This window comes from Uranotaenia lowii, chromosome 2 (genome assembly GCF_029784155.1).
Source record: "Uranotaenia lowii strain MFRU-FL chromosome 2, ASM2978415v1, whole genome shotgun sequence".
Taxonomy (NCBI): Eukaryota; Metazoa; Arthropoda; class Insecta; order Diptera; family Culicidae; genus Uranotaenia; species Uranotaenia lowii.
The window spans coordinates 198,847,238-198,862,551 of NC_073692.1; the positions used below are offsets into that span (position 1 = coordinate 198,847,238).

The following is a 15,314-nucleotide window of genomic DNA, read 5'->3' on the forward strand; positions in this document are numbered from 1 at the left end:
GGCTTCAATGTTGGCGCATAGGTTCTCCACAGTCAAGGCAAAATTTACGATGGTTTCTAATTGGTCGATGTTTGGAGGGGTCAGAGTCCTAATCCTAGCGATCATCGCGTGTATAATGGTTTCCGGTCTTCCGAATATCATTTTCAGTGTTGATATCACGCCTGTAACATTATTTTCATGCAGCAATCTACTTCGTACAGCCTCCAGGGCTTTCCCTCTAAGACATTTGCGCAGCCTCAACATATTCTCCTCGTTAGTGAACCCGCACATCCGGGTGGACGAATGATAGGTGGATAAAAACAATGGCCAGTCTTCGGGACTCCCGTCGAACTCAGGTAGCTCTTTGTTAATAGCTTGTCGAGCAGCTATTTGACTTCTATTGAGAAGGCATACTTCGTTGGGATCGTAGTTAGAAATTCGTTGGATGTCTGATGTTGCCAATGGAGTTGAGCGTTGTTCTGGATTGAAATCACCGAGTAGCCTTCTGTGCGTGCTTCGCCCAGGAGCAAAATTGCTCTGCTGTCGACTACTTTTCGCGGTTATACCTTCAAATTTCGCAATTGGATGTTTTTCGATGAGGTGAGGGCGCATTGTGTCTTCTTCAAAGCAGTCATCTTGTTCTACTGATCCCGACTCACCATTTCCCGTAATATTGGTCTTCCTCATCCATTGCTCGATGTTTGACATTTTGTCAATGGAGCGAGCATCGTTGAACTCACTTCCTTCCGTTTCTGGTTCCTCTAGAATGGCATACTTTTGTTCGATGTACTTTTGCTGCAGTTCGGTTAGCTCTTTAAGCTTTTGCAAGCGTAGTTCCTTCGTCCGCCTGGACTCGCTTCGAGAGCTAGTCTGACTCACAGACATTCGAGCCACGGAGTTAGTCTCATGTCGCTCGTTGTTCTTGTTGCCAGCATTGCGATCACTTAGCGTAATAGCTACTCTTTGCTCTGAATCGATTCCGTGGTGAAGATTCCCGATGGATTGTTTCCTGTTCGAAGAGGTAGTAGGTTCCGTTTGAATCGTCGTAGTATCACATGTTGAACATATCCAAGTGCTCCGATCGGCTACGTTACTGGTAACTCCAACACAAGAGAAATGATGCCACACTTCGCACTTGTCACATAAAACCATTTTGCTAGAGTCCCGTTCGTTACATGTTCCACAGTGGTGGTCTGTACGTTTTCGAACTGTTCGGAGTGGGTTCCGTTTAGAAGTTCTACTTGTAGTTGACTTTGGACAAACGACTTTCTTGGGCCTTGTGCCGAGTTTCTTTTGTCCTGAAGCGCTAACGTTTGGCGCACATGATGTTGCGGGCAAGTTTTCTGCTACGATGTTATCCACGGCTTGTTCGGAGCCTATCCACTCTACTCTTCCAAAGGTGACACCCGGCAAAGCCGTATCCTTTTCGTTTTGTTTGCCTTCTTGCGATCCGGTACTCGCCATTACAGAATTTTAAATGATGTTATGAGACAGCGATGTAGTTCGATTTATAATTTATTCTTTTGGAACAAATTTAAAATTCCTAAAATAAGCAAAGGTTAATACAAGCCAGGTTTGTTTTACGTTAAACTTACTGTAAGTGATCGGCCGTCACACAACTAAGTAAAAATGTCGTATCAGCAAATAAATAGAAGCGATCTATAACGGTTTGAGGTTAGAATTAAATGGGTGCATTCTAGTGCACTTTTTGTTACCTTACCGTTTAGTTTTTATGTTTAAACGCCTGATTGCTTGATCACTATCTTTATGCTGAATTACTGCGAGTATACTGATAGTAGAATTTAAAGTTAGTTTCCCCTTTGGGTGGTAATTTAAATATTCTTACCGATCGATGCTTTTATCTGTTGCAGAAGGCAACCAACGTGGAGTACAGTAGTAGGAGTAATTAGCCTGGCTAGATATACAAATTATTGTTACATAATATTCCAATGATAGTTCTAAATAATTCATGTAATACCTTCGAATATAAACCAACGTAATTATATGGATATAATTAATTCACTCGTCTTTAAGCGTGAAATGGAGCTTTAGCTAGACAAATTGCAATGCGAATCACCACCTTTTCTACTTCGATTTCTTCTTCTTACATACTACCAAAACGTTTCCACTGTCACAGATGACAGCGCATTTGACAGAGTTTTTATAGGGGAGTGATGTGTTCGGAGCACTAGTTGGCGCTCGTAACACAAGTGTCACTAACGAAAGCGAGATCAAGAATACGGTCATTTGCGTTCCGTAGAGAATTAACTTGCCTAAGTCCAGTAACCAACATCGTTTCGGTGAATGTTGACTCTGCTTCAGTCGATGCATTGGTGGGTATATAACAGTTTAGTTCCTCGTCATAAACCCAAACAATTCCCGGCAGATTATAGTCCCCCAGAACAACGATTGTGTCGTTTTCAGAAGAGAAATTGCAAATCTCCTGAACAGCCGAAGCGTGCAAAGAGTAAACTTCAGCAGGAGAAGAAGGCCGTATGTAGATACCACAAAGATAAATCGTGGACTCCGTGAGTTTCAAAGTGACAGCCACTTGTTCCAAGGGGCTGGAATCACTCAGCGTGACCGATGAACAATGCAAAGACGACTTTACAGCAATTAGCACACCACCACCCCGAAGAAAGGAACAAGTTCACACGTTAAAACGATGAAAAATATTGCACACGAAATGAACTGCTGCTGTAAACAACCAGTGATGCCAGTGATGACGCTTGCTGCCATTTAGACGCTATTGTAGTCGTGATTTCAGAGCTTTGTCGCTTTGTTGTTTGAATTGTTGAAAAATTAAGTTGAATTTTAACACATATTTTTTAAAAATAATTTTCAGTGAGCTGGAAAGAAGATTTGTATAAGCCATTAAAGGATAATTTATTTGTTATTCGTTTGAATCAACTATACAGTGAAGTGTTTCAACGTTGGTTAGGAATCTTGTATTATTACTTGCGTGCAGATGAATTTGTGCTCTCAAACTGTTTTGCGTGCAAATGATCGAATTCAACTCAACAAAAGTAAAATCAATCAAAAACAAAACATTTTTCTGACACAGCGTCCAATAGAATAAACAACTCTCGTGCAAACTTATCTAAGATGCTATGGTAATAAACAATAAATAATTCGTTGAAGAATGCTCAAAAATTAATATTTTTATTTAAATTATTTTGTATAAATCAAAAGACCAATTTTGTTTTAAAACCGTGAAAAAATTATGGTACTCCTTTGAAAGAAAACAAAAATTACGATAACTTAATGCTCCAATATTTTTAGCCCTTCTTAGAATCACGACTCACCGAACGCAAATCCCCGAAAAGTCATTGATCTTCTCATTCAAATATCTGTCTGTGGATTTTCAAAAATTTGAAACGAAAAAAACTTTATTTTGGAGGCTACCGTGGTTTAAGTATTCTTGAAGTTCTGTGGCTGCTGTAATAAAAAAAATACCACGATCTAACTCCTTAAACCAAATTTTGGCGATCGCCACCCATGACGGCTTATCATAATGATTTTCATCTGTCACATCATGTTTGAAAATCTTAAAATTGTTTTGAAAAATGTATAACTCCACAAGAAACGGTAAGAAATTATAATTTTTAAAATCATCCAAATGAAATCTCTGAATAAAAAGGCGTTAATTGCTAATCGTGTAATATATAGCTATAGTTTAAAATGCACATAAATCCGTTTGAAATCATCCCAAACTAACGAAAAACCTGTACTTTCTAAAACACATTTGACAATTCACATTTGACTGAAAAAACAATTTTCTCAACTTCTATATACCTATATTCTGTAATAGTTACTCTGGAACTTTCAGCGCCTTTTGAAAGGTAGAAACAAACAAATAACTTCCAAGCGCTTTGCATGCTATATCTTTCAAGAAGGATCCAAACGTTTGCTAAGCACCTTCTAATGAACTTGTTCCAGAAGTATCTAAGAATCGTAAACAACTTTGCAACTTTTAAGAGACATGGGGATTTTTTTTTATTATCTGACAATTTGCGCCGAGGGTCTTCAGATTTTCCCCAAAATTGAAAATTTGGTTCATTTTTGCGACTTAAAAACACATGTATTTTTTCAGATTTCTAACATTTTTATTTTTTGAGTTAGCTTCGGTTAGATTTTTTTGTGAATAAAAAATAACCATTTTTCAAAGCTACATAACTCTGTTGTTTCTCAACGGAAGTTATAAAATAGCACATCAAAATGCATTGAAATTTTATCAGCTTTCCAAATAGAATAGTTGAAAAAAATTAAATAATGACCTTCAACATGAAAAGTTGTAAATAAACTTTAAATGGCGTCTAAAAGTACCGTCTGCACCACCGAATATTTTGCAAAAAATACCATTGTGTAGCTCGATTCATGATGCAACTTTCATCTGAAGACACCAAAGTGGGCCATTAACACCTTGAAAAGTTATGAAAGAAATAATGACAATAAATCTCTTTTTTAGCATCGAAAACAAACAATGGTCGAACAACTGCACTCACATATGGAGAAAGCAAGCACTTCTAACAACATGGAAACAAAAGAGCTTACCAAAGCAGGTAAAAAACACTACTTTTTCGTGCTTTGTAGAGTGTTTGCAGCAAAACTGACTTTAAATTTTAACCAAAATTCTGAGTATCGTAATGTTTAAGTGATATAACTAATAATGGGAATGTTGCTTTTACAACCTGGTCATATACTATGTAACTTATTAATTTTTCGATCAAAGATCATTGTGAAGCATAATCAATGCCAATAGTAGAAGGTTCAGTCCCTGTGTTTGGGATCACAAAAAAGTGATTCAAAAATGAAATATAGTCGTGCTTTACATAGTTTTTATATCGTGAGCTAAGCACTGGACACCAAAATCCTTTCCCATTGATCAAAAAAGTATGAGAAAGTGGCACAAATGAAAACTGTGAAATGATGAAAATATGATACTTTTACCGTATTCGTTTTCTACATTCGTCTAGTTTTGAGGTTTACCATACTAGAACGAACATAATTCGTCGTCAGTGTTTTGCTACCTCGATCGCTCACACACGAATCTTCAGTGTTTCACCGTCCATTTTAAATCAAATCTGGGGAATTACGGATGCAAAACTTAGCGCATAAACTTCTAAAAATGACAGTAAAATATACATAACTTGTTGTGACCTGGTGCAAAACTGGGTATAAACAAATACGTTATAAGATTTTTGGATATAACATGAAAAGTCAGTTTAGCTGCAACACTCTACCGCCCCTTCTTTCATAACAGTCCCATATACAAAAATAAGCAAGCGAGACAATCAGCTTTTTCTGTTTTGGAATATATTTTTAAATTGTGACCACCACTTTCAGCATAAACGAAAATCGTTTCTAGGTTGTCATAATAAATCGTTAGCCCTGAAATTTTTGAAATTGGGTTATTGGTAAGGTCGAGAGCACCATTTTTATTCATTATGGAACTGTTAATCGACCATATTTGAAACCTTTTTCGAATCTACTAGCATAACAGTCACATACAAAATATATTTTTCTCACCAAGCTACTTTCTAAGACTTCAATTTGATCATTTTTGAACTTCTAAATGCAATTGTCAGAAAAAGAAACATACTTTGCAAAAAAATATCATGAATACCACATTGTAAGTTGTATCTTTTTACGATTTTTGATTGCATCCGATAGTTTTGCGCTCAGGAAGTCATTTCTAAGAAAGTCAGACCTGCCTTCGAAAACTAGTGTGCATCATTCGACATCAAGTGAGTTAAAAAAATGTTTAAATGATTCAAAGCAATAAACCAGAGACTATTTCGCCGGAAGAAACATTGGAAAGTAACCAAATCCGTGGTATTTCACATATAGGACTGTTATTCAGGTATGATTTTTTTTTCGAAATTTCTAGAACAAAACCTCTTTTTTTAGTCTTTTATGTTGAAGCCTTATGTGGACCTAAAATTACGAAAATTCATATGGGACTGTTATGCGAGTAGAGGCAGTCTGAAAAGGACGAAAAGTAGTGTTTTTTTACCAGCTTTGATAAGTTCTTTTGTTTCCATGTTGTTAGAAGTGCTTGCTTTCTCCATATGTGAGTGCAGTTGTTCGACCATTGTTTGTTTTCGATGCAAAAAAAGAGATTTATTGTCATTATTTCTTTCATAACTCTTCAAGGTGTTAATGGCCCACTTTGGTGTCTTCAGATGAAAGTTGCATCATGAATCGAGCTACACAATGGTATTTTTTGCAAAATATTCGGTGGTGCAGACGATACTTTTAGACGCCATTTTAAGTTTATTTACAACTTTTCATGTTGAAGGTCATTATTTAATTTTTTTCAACTATTCTATTTGGAAAGCTGATAAAATTTCAATGCATTTTGATGTGCTATTTTATAATTTCCGTTGAGAAACAACAGAGTTATGTAGCTTTGAAAAATGGTTATTTTTTATTTGCAAAAAAATCTAACCGAAGCTAACTCAAAAAATAAAAATGTTAGAGATCTGAAAAAATACATGTGTTTTTAAGTCGCAAAAATGAACCAAATTTTCAATTTTGGGGAAAATCTGAAGACCCCCGGCGCAAACCCGTCAGATAATAAAAAAAAATCCCCACATGTCAGAAATTTCTGTCAAATATTTGTCAAAATTTTTGTTGATTGTTTTCACGAAAGAAATACTGAAAAGTAGTACCGTAATCCGGGGTAAGATTTATCACTTTTTTCGATATATTTCGATTATTTTTACTGTTAAGGGGATTGTGGCATGTTTCATATTTTTAAAACCAATACTGGACTCCTATGAACGTAAAACATGGATGCAGAAATTTTACTATAAATTTGATGTAAAAATCCTTTTCGTCTCTGTTCAGAATTTGGCGACGTTTATCAGTCTCTATTCTGACGGTTTTATCGAGTTTTCTTGATCATAAAGAATACAAAAGACTTTCATAATATTTAAAAATGCTTGTTTATCAATAAAACCTTGATTTTTAACTTTCAATTTTAAAAATATTTATAATCGAAAAAAGAACTATGATGCTGCCTATATTTAGGGGCAAAAAATATAATAATTGCTCAATAGTTTGAGCTTCAAAATATAAATGAAATTTTACCTTCATTCATTCCTCTAGGCCCTCCCACTATTTCCATATTCATTTTTTCCTCAAAGTTAACAATCTGATAAGGTTTCTATCCATTTATCCAATACGGGCTTATTCTTGGCAAATGTCCTCATTTTTTAAATATCAAAAATTTATCATTAAATGACTAAAAAAAATACTACAATAGCTGTTCATATACAAAGAAAAAAAGTTGTTCTTTCACATGAAACAACCCGTTTGCTTCTAAATGCTTTTTGGTGTCATCAGGAGAGCTGTTTGTTCGCGAGGTTAGGAAAAAATAGATAGGATTCAAAGATTTTGAAAATCGATTTTTACTTACAGAAAATTTTTTTAAATACAAACCAAATTTTGCCTATTTGATCCTCAATTCATAGGCTTTCAAACGTAGAAATCAGTTTTCGGAAATTCAAACTACACAGAAAAAAATTTGACTATTGCATGTCACTAAAAACTGCAACCTTTAAAATAAATTACCTGTTATTAACAAAACCTGTAATTTTAAACTGTTTTACTTGAAAGTTAACGAAGATTCATTTATTATTACAGCAAATGTCCTGTAAAAAAGTTGTACACTAAAAATTAAATGTCACGTAATCATGTTTTCGAGCTGTAAAATTAAGGTAAATGTCCTGCTCCTTTTTGTTACAGGACATTTGCGTAATTTTACAGGAAATAATTTTTGTTGTGTGATTGTTCAGCCTTTCTCCAGTTTTTTGGAGTGCCATCCTGATTTTTTTTGGATGGTTAAATCGGTCTGATTTTTTTTCAAACAGTGATTGAAACGTACTTATTTGTCCTGATTTTCGAAAAAAAAAATCTAAACTGTATATATAAATTTGTGGTTAAATTATGAGTACAGCAAATTAAACTGTAATAAAAAAAAAACTTTTAACCCATGGGTAAGTAGTGTTTATCGATACAAACTTCAGCCTTTTTTTAAGTTGCATATGTTAAGGCGTTGAAGTTACTGTATTCCGCCTTTATATATGCAATTAAATCATTTTTGACAGAACTGTAGAGAAAAGCATGAGTATAAATAATAATACGAATTATATGAATATCTTACATAGAGTGCGAAATAAATAACAAAAAGATAAATGAAATAATTAAACATTATATTGTATTAATATGAATATATGGCAACACTTTAATAAAAGAGCCAGACGAGCACAAGTGTCAACCCTGCAATTGACAGCATGGGCCGTTAAACGGAAAAAAGGCTTTGACCCAACGGATGACAGAAAAATCAGTTTATAGACTGATTTCGCGAAAGGATGACGTTCCTTTTCAATAGTGAGGAAAAATCGACACAAGAAAGGCGAAAATATATCGGTCGATCACGACAAGAACCACCTGGCATTGCTTCACACGAAGAACAAAAATGTCTTTTTTCAAGGGGTGAAAAATCATTACTAATCTTTACAAAATCCAAAATCCATCAAATTCTGTACCAAAAAAAAACCAAAAATCTGTTTTATCAGATATCTAAAGCTGTACTTGTGGAAAATATGGCCACTGCTGTTTTATTTTTTTTTTCCTAAAAAAATGAATGTCAACGGAAGTGTTCGTAGCACCGCGTCTTTCTCGCCTGCAAAGTCTATGAATGCTCTAAGTATTCTAAGATTTTTCCACTACACAATGTGCAATCAAGGAATATTTGAATAAGGTAGTGTCGAGAGCCGTATTGGTTTTTTGTGACGTCACAAAAACGAACGTATCGAAAATTTATATGCGAATGGTGGAAATTTCAGAGAAAAACACGTTTTAGAACGTAAATGAATTCCAATTTCATTTTGATTGTGTTATAAGATCTTTATTTCGTTATGTTATGAAATTTTTTGGTCCTTTGAAGTTTGCATTATGTTTTTTTTTTCTCAATTTAATAATGAATGCAATGTCATCTTGAAGCTAAAATGTGCAAAAACGAAGAGAAAATCAGCTTTTAAAAGGTCTAGCTGGTCTAGCATGAACAATTAACATCAATTTATGATTGTTAACTCGATATACTAAAATTATTAGTCTGTGCTAAAATGCCAATAAATAATTGTGGTTTGTATTAAAAGTTTGTTTTTTGATAACTTTATTGTAATAAGGATCTTAAACTGCACTGACTTGATCATTTTCATGGAAGACTTTGAACTAATTTTAAAGTTTTGCAAATTTGAGTAGGAAAAACCCACCATTTTTTTTAACGTTGATGGTCTATTTTGAATAAAAATTACTCGAAAATCCAACTTTTTTCGTAACGATCTTGAAGAACAAGAATCCTTCTAGAATAACATGTTTTAAAAGTGTAAAATTTCCAATAAATTCTCAGAGTAATCAACAAAAAAGGCAAATTTCCTTGAAAACTAACCGATACTAATACTAGAACAGGGCTGCCTTGACACCACTGATGAACTGATGTACAAGCTAAGCCTTGAAAAGTGTGTTAAGTCCCGACGACCGTTTTGAATCAATTTTATGTTTTTTGGTTGAGCCACCAGATGTCTCCAAGGACACCAGAGAGAACTGTCAAGAAGAAAATGAAATGTAAACAAAACAAAACAACAAACTTTTAGTCAATTATGAAAAGGTCGCATCTATTTGACGAGTTTCGATCAAATTGATGCTGAAGATTCGTTACGCATTTCTGATTTACATTATCAAAATTTTACGCTTAACGCAGTTTTTCGAATTGCTTCAAACTATCAAGGAGCACTTAATATAAACAGATATGATGCGTGAAAATTCCCGCTCAGAGAAGCCTAGAATCTGTATTTCTTCTTTGGATTGTTAATTTTAAGCTCAACTGGATAAAATAACTGGTTCGTCTGGCTTGTTCAAAGTTTTTAGTTAGTCTCTTTACTAAAAAGTAGAGATGTACCGAATAGTGGTATTCGGCGAACGGCCGAATACCGAATATTGACCTTTTCAACTATTCGGCCAAACGAATATTCGGCCGAATATTCGGTCGAATATTCTATTGAGTTTTCAAGGAAAAACCTTAATTCGATTAATTCAATGCTTTCTATTTCTTCCATATTAGTGCCCCTCATGTTTTTAGTCGATTATTTTCAACCAGTTGATATTATCGGATGATGTTTTACAAGATATTTTATAAGTAGGGGTCTTTTTATTTTTTAAATGTCACCAATAACAGAAAAGACATCAGATGACTAGTCGCTTCTAGGGCGTTTATCGCCAAATAGTTTTCGTTCCTGTGAAATCTGGGATAAAACATGTCGAAACAGGTGCCAAGCTATTTGAACTTGCTTCTCTGATATTGAATTGGCTGAAGGTCGAATTTGAGCAAGATATCTTTAAAATAGTTGTTGAAAAGATAGATGATCTCCAACCTTAAGCAAACTATACTTTTAACCACACGTATCCAGACGGTCAGGCATTCAGAACGATTTAAAAATAATAATAAAAAAGGGCACAATTTATGTATATTTTGAAATTTTTGAAAAATTGAACACAAAATCTTCAAATTATTAAACAGGAATTTGAGTTTTTTATTTGATTTAGCAAATAATCTGAATAAACCCGAGCAAAAACTCGGGAAGTTTTAAACAATATTTGGATATTCCGTCCAGTTTGACTTATCTGGATTCTTAACTGGATTTATGGGCAAGCCTGAATATATCCAGAAAATTTGGAATTAACTATGACCAAAGTATAAAGCGCTACCGTTCAGCATTCTCCTGTACGACCTACAATGAAAGATAGGCGGATACACCTTAGATATTTTGCTGAAACTCTGAAACCATAAGTTTTTTTTGATTGTGCAACTATTACAACATTACTTTTGGATATTTAATATATTATCAAAAATTATTTGAAAAAATTACAAGTCTGTAGAAGATATTCGGCCTATTCGGCCGAATACTTAGCTCAACTATTCGGTGAGCCGAATATTCGGCTTAACGGTTTTTTGGCGATATTCGGCGCCGAATATTCGGCCGACCGAATATTCGGTACATCTCTACTAAAAAGAATAGAGGTAAAATGAACCAGATGAATTTACCTTGCTGTGAATATATTGAAGTCGTCCATTTTTCTACGATGTTAGTTTATTAATTTTTGAGATCATATACAATTCCGCTCTTCCAAGAATCAGGTACTTCAAAAGTTGATTCGGCTTGTTTAAATGATAGCATTTGTAATTATGAATACGATTCTGGAATTTTATAATTCAAGCTTGTATATGTGTCATTTCGTCAGTCTCTCTAGTGACAATATTATAATGATGCTATTTTTCTCAGCTGAAATTTATTCTTAGTTCATCTAACTATATATACATAGAGCAATTCATCTAATTGTATTTAAATTTATTTATTAATGAGTTCAAACACCATTTAGCCCTCTCGAAAAATTCTTACTTGCAAAAGGCTATCTAGAAACAGTGCCATCTGTTGCGCCGTTCAAAAGTTACAAATTAAGCAATAGATGGCACTGTTTTTCGTCACTTTTTAACGGCTTCTTTAAAAGAGAGCACTGGAAATTTTACACAAGTTTCTGAAGATTTTTTGTTCGAGCTTGTACATCATTTCATCAGTGTTGACACTACCTTCTTTAAATTTTCCTTGATGTGCAATAGAAGACAGGAATACTCTTCATCAGCAGATGTCAATGCTCTCGCTTAATTTTTTGTGTGGATAATCTCACTCTTGTTAGCAGGGTTGCCAAAATTATTTTTTTTCAAAAATCAGGGAACTGGTGAAATAAATATCAAGCTAAATCAGGCTAGTAACATAGTAACTAGGGATGAATCATCCAACAGGATGAAAATCCAAGGAATATCTAAATAAGGTAGTGTCGAGTGCCATATTGGATTTTTTTTGTGACGTAACAAAAACGATTGTATCAAAAATTTATGTGAGAATGGTAGGAATTTCAAAGAAAAACACGTTTTAGAACGAAATCGAATTCAAATTTCATTTTGATTTTGTAGTAAGGCCTCTATTCCAACCGGTACAATTCTTATGTAGAACAATTAACATCAATTCATGATTGTTAACTCAGTTTTCTAAAATGCCAATAAAACTTTGTGGTTTTGTATTAAAAATTGTGTTTTGATCACTTTATTGTAATGAGGAGCTTAAACTGCGCTTACTTGAACATTTTCATGGAAAACTTCGAACTAATTTTAAAGTTTTGCCAATTTCAGTTTTAAAAATCCACAATTTTTTCGAACTTCGATGGCCTTTTTTAAAGAAAAATTATTCGGAAATGCACCTTTTTTGCACCCATCTTGAAGAGCAAGAATCCTTCTACAATAACATGTTTTCAAAGTGGAAAATTTCCAGCAGATTCTTCGAATTATCATCGAAAAAGAAAAGTTTCCTGGTTAATTAACAGATTATTCGTGACGTCTCAGCCTGTAACCAATACTAGAGCAAGGCTGCCTTGGCCCTACCTTCTTTTAATATTCCTTGATGAAAATCCCAATAAAAAAAAGCTACTAGTAACGGAAATTTCGCTAAAAGTGCTTTTTTTCGCCTTTTTTTGGTCACCGCTTCTCATTTTCTCTCTAAATAATATGTGTTGTGTGTCTACTCGGTTGAATAATTCTACTGAATCCCCTACCCTCTAATTCCCTTTTTTTAAATAAGAATTCAAGGAATCTTTCGATTTCTTTGATTCAGTCACATTTCCACTTTTTCACTTCAGCAATGGTACCTAATCCAGTTTCTTACTACCCATTTTTCATCACATTCGCAAAAATTATTCAAAATCAGGCATATTTTCAAAAATCAAGCAAATTCAATGGCTTATCAGGTTGTCTGACAGAGCCTCAAAAAATCAGGCAATACCTGAAAAATCAGGCACATCGGCACTGCTTGCTGGCAGTGCGATTTATCTCTCTCCGCAAAGCCCGAGGGAACAGTAGAAACAAAATTGCACTCTCTTTCACTGAACAAGCCCAACCGAAGAGAAATGTCAACCATGGTTGTCTTTTAACATATTTGAACTTAAGGCCTCGGTTTAAAACGCAAAGCTCGCGTGAGCTTTCATTACGTTGTATAAAACATCTTGAGAATTCACAGAAAACTGCTGCAAAAGCTATCAAAACAACTTTTAAATTTGTATTTCACCTAAGGAATTTATTTTCTTAAGAAATTCTTATTGTTAATGAAAGTGCCAAATAGTATAACTGTTTGAAAAAAAATTATAAGCATATTGAATTAAGCAAATTTAATTTTGAATCGATGTATGAAGCTGACAATTTAGTAACTCGATTCAAATGACGTTACGTTTGACCCCACTGAACGTGATTTAAGATAAATATTAATGTTTCGTTAACCGGTTAGGTCACGTTAAGTTCGTAAAGCAATTATCACACCACAAACGCGATTCAACGAAAATCACTCCAAAGCGATTTCACTTACATCTTGGTAGCATCAAGTAGTGAAGCATGAGGCCTCCAATAGATAAATTTGACACCTAGCAACGGGAAATTGTCAAATTAGAATAATAATATCATCAATAGGTGATGTTTGAATATTTATAATTGTTTGAAATTGATGTGGAATGTGTCATTGAAAATGAATTTCGCAATACTATGAAGCTGAGAGCTTTATACCTTATCGTAGTGGTTTCTTAAACAATAAAAATAAATTGTTACACCTTAACTAATGGAAACATGCGTAGTTAGAATCTATATGAACATTATTTGAAAAAAAGTTTAATCAGTCTAATCTATTAATCAGCATCTCCTCTACCCCCAAATTCCTTGGACATTTCCAGTGAGTTGTAGATCGATTCGGTGGAGTCACTAAGGTTTTCGCTGGCTGGTCTGAAAATTTCCCCAGACGATGGCATCGATAGGAAAGGATCATCCACGGTAGGTGAGCAGGATGGATTGGGCAAACTCTCGAATATGTCCAGCGCCGACAAAGGATGACCCAGGAAACCGAAGTCTACAACATCGATTCCGTCCGCAAAAGCCGGCGTCGTCGTCTCTTGTGCTTGCGGTTGAAAATGTCGAACCTGATCCTGTTGGATTTGTGCGGGTTAGTTGATTGAATGAATACATAGAATTTCCCCCAACACGTACAGAAAGCATGAGATTAATGCAAAATCGGTAATGGAGATCAATTTTTAAAACCCGTTAATAAATTTGGAGTTTCAGACAATCACATACGGAGATTAACACTTGAATACCTTAGTTTGGGTCATGGAACTAATTTAATATCAAAAATTTTTAAAGAGGGTTTTCCATAAAAATAAATCGAATTCTTGAAAACTTTTCAAAAATATCAAAGAAATTTGCTCTAAATGCTTTTGTAACAAACAACAATTTTCGGGTTGTGCTCGAAGATATAAACCCTCCAAATACTTTGGAGTTTTGCGCTTTGAAAAATGCTAGTTAATTGTCAGAAAAAAAAGTAAAAAAAAACGGGATCTCATTTCGATCGATTTGTCATATGATTTTTCTGTCACATAATTTATGCCGGAGATCTACAGATTTTCAGAAGTTTTAAATTTCGTTCATTTTGGTGACTTAAAAACACGTACATACGTTTTAACAGATTTTAAAAGAAAAATATTTTTGAGTCATAATTGATACGTTGAAATTTACTGTGGTAAAAATTAAACCATTTATTAAATGCTGATAAATTTGTCATTTTGCATCTGAAATCCTGAAACAATACGGAGTTCTAATAGCTATTTCTAATAGCTTTAATTCTGAAACAACCCAAAAATTCAATAAATTTGAGCAGGTTTGGGTAAAGGCACACATAGCAGGTGAAACACACGTGTTTGCCTCAGTGTATTTTCCACCAGACCATGCTCATAAAAACACTAATGAAAAATTCCTCATCACTGCAGAAGAGGTAATTTCCCATCTATCTGCTGAGGTCAAAATTCATATGACCCATTCCAGCGTGACGTCACAACTTTTGCAAAAATTTTTTTTGGTATATTGTATGTAAGTTTTACAGGTCATATCGCACATTGAAATAAATTATACCTTCTATGGTCAAAATTTAATTCTCTGCAAGTTGAAACCAAAAATATTTTTATAGAGCAAATAGTTAACCAAATACAAGCAAGAGGAATCGTGACGTCACAACGCGCCTCTTTTTTCATTTTTCAGTTTTTTTTACCACACCGCACCTGCTCTTCTATTCGATCAAATTTTATGCAAATTTCAGGAAAGTATCGACTCATTACAACCAACAAATCGCTGTTTCTGATTTTTTAAAATTTTGATTTCAATTTATTTTAGAGCGATTCAGTTT

At 34.2% G+C, this 15,314-nt stretch overlaps 1 protein-coding gene across 7 annotated transcripts in view; it reads right to left on the reverse strand.

The window, feature by feature from the left end:
* Positions 1–2,667: 2,667 nt before the first annotated feature.
* The window catches only part of LOC129745400 (RB1-inducible coiled-coil protein 1), a 76,630-nt gene continuing 63,983 nt past the window's right edge, over positions 2,668–15,314 (reverse strand). For 5 of the 7 annotated variants that reach the window (XM_055738462.1, XM_055738458.1, XM_055738459.1 and 2 more), the window contains one exon: positions 13,682–14,064. In XM_055738462.1, coding sequence (XP_055594437.1) covers positions 13,771–14,064 — 294 coding nt within the window. In that variant the 3' untranslated portion in view covers positions 13,682–13,770. Of the gene's footprint in view, positions 2,829–13,457; positions 13,513–13,681; positions 14,065–15,314 lie in introns of those variants that run through there. The other 2 variants (XM_055738463.1, XM_055738465.1) reach the window with 2 other exon arrangements.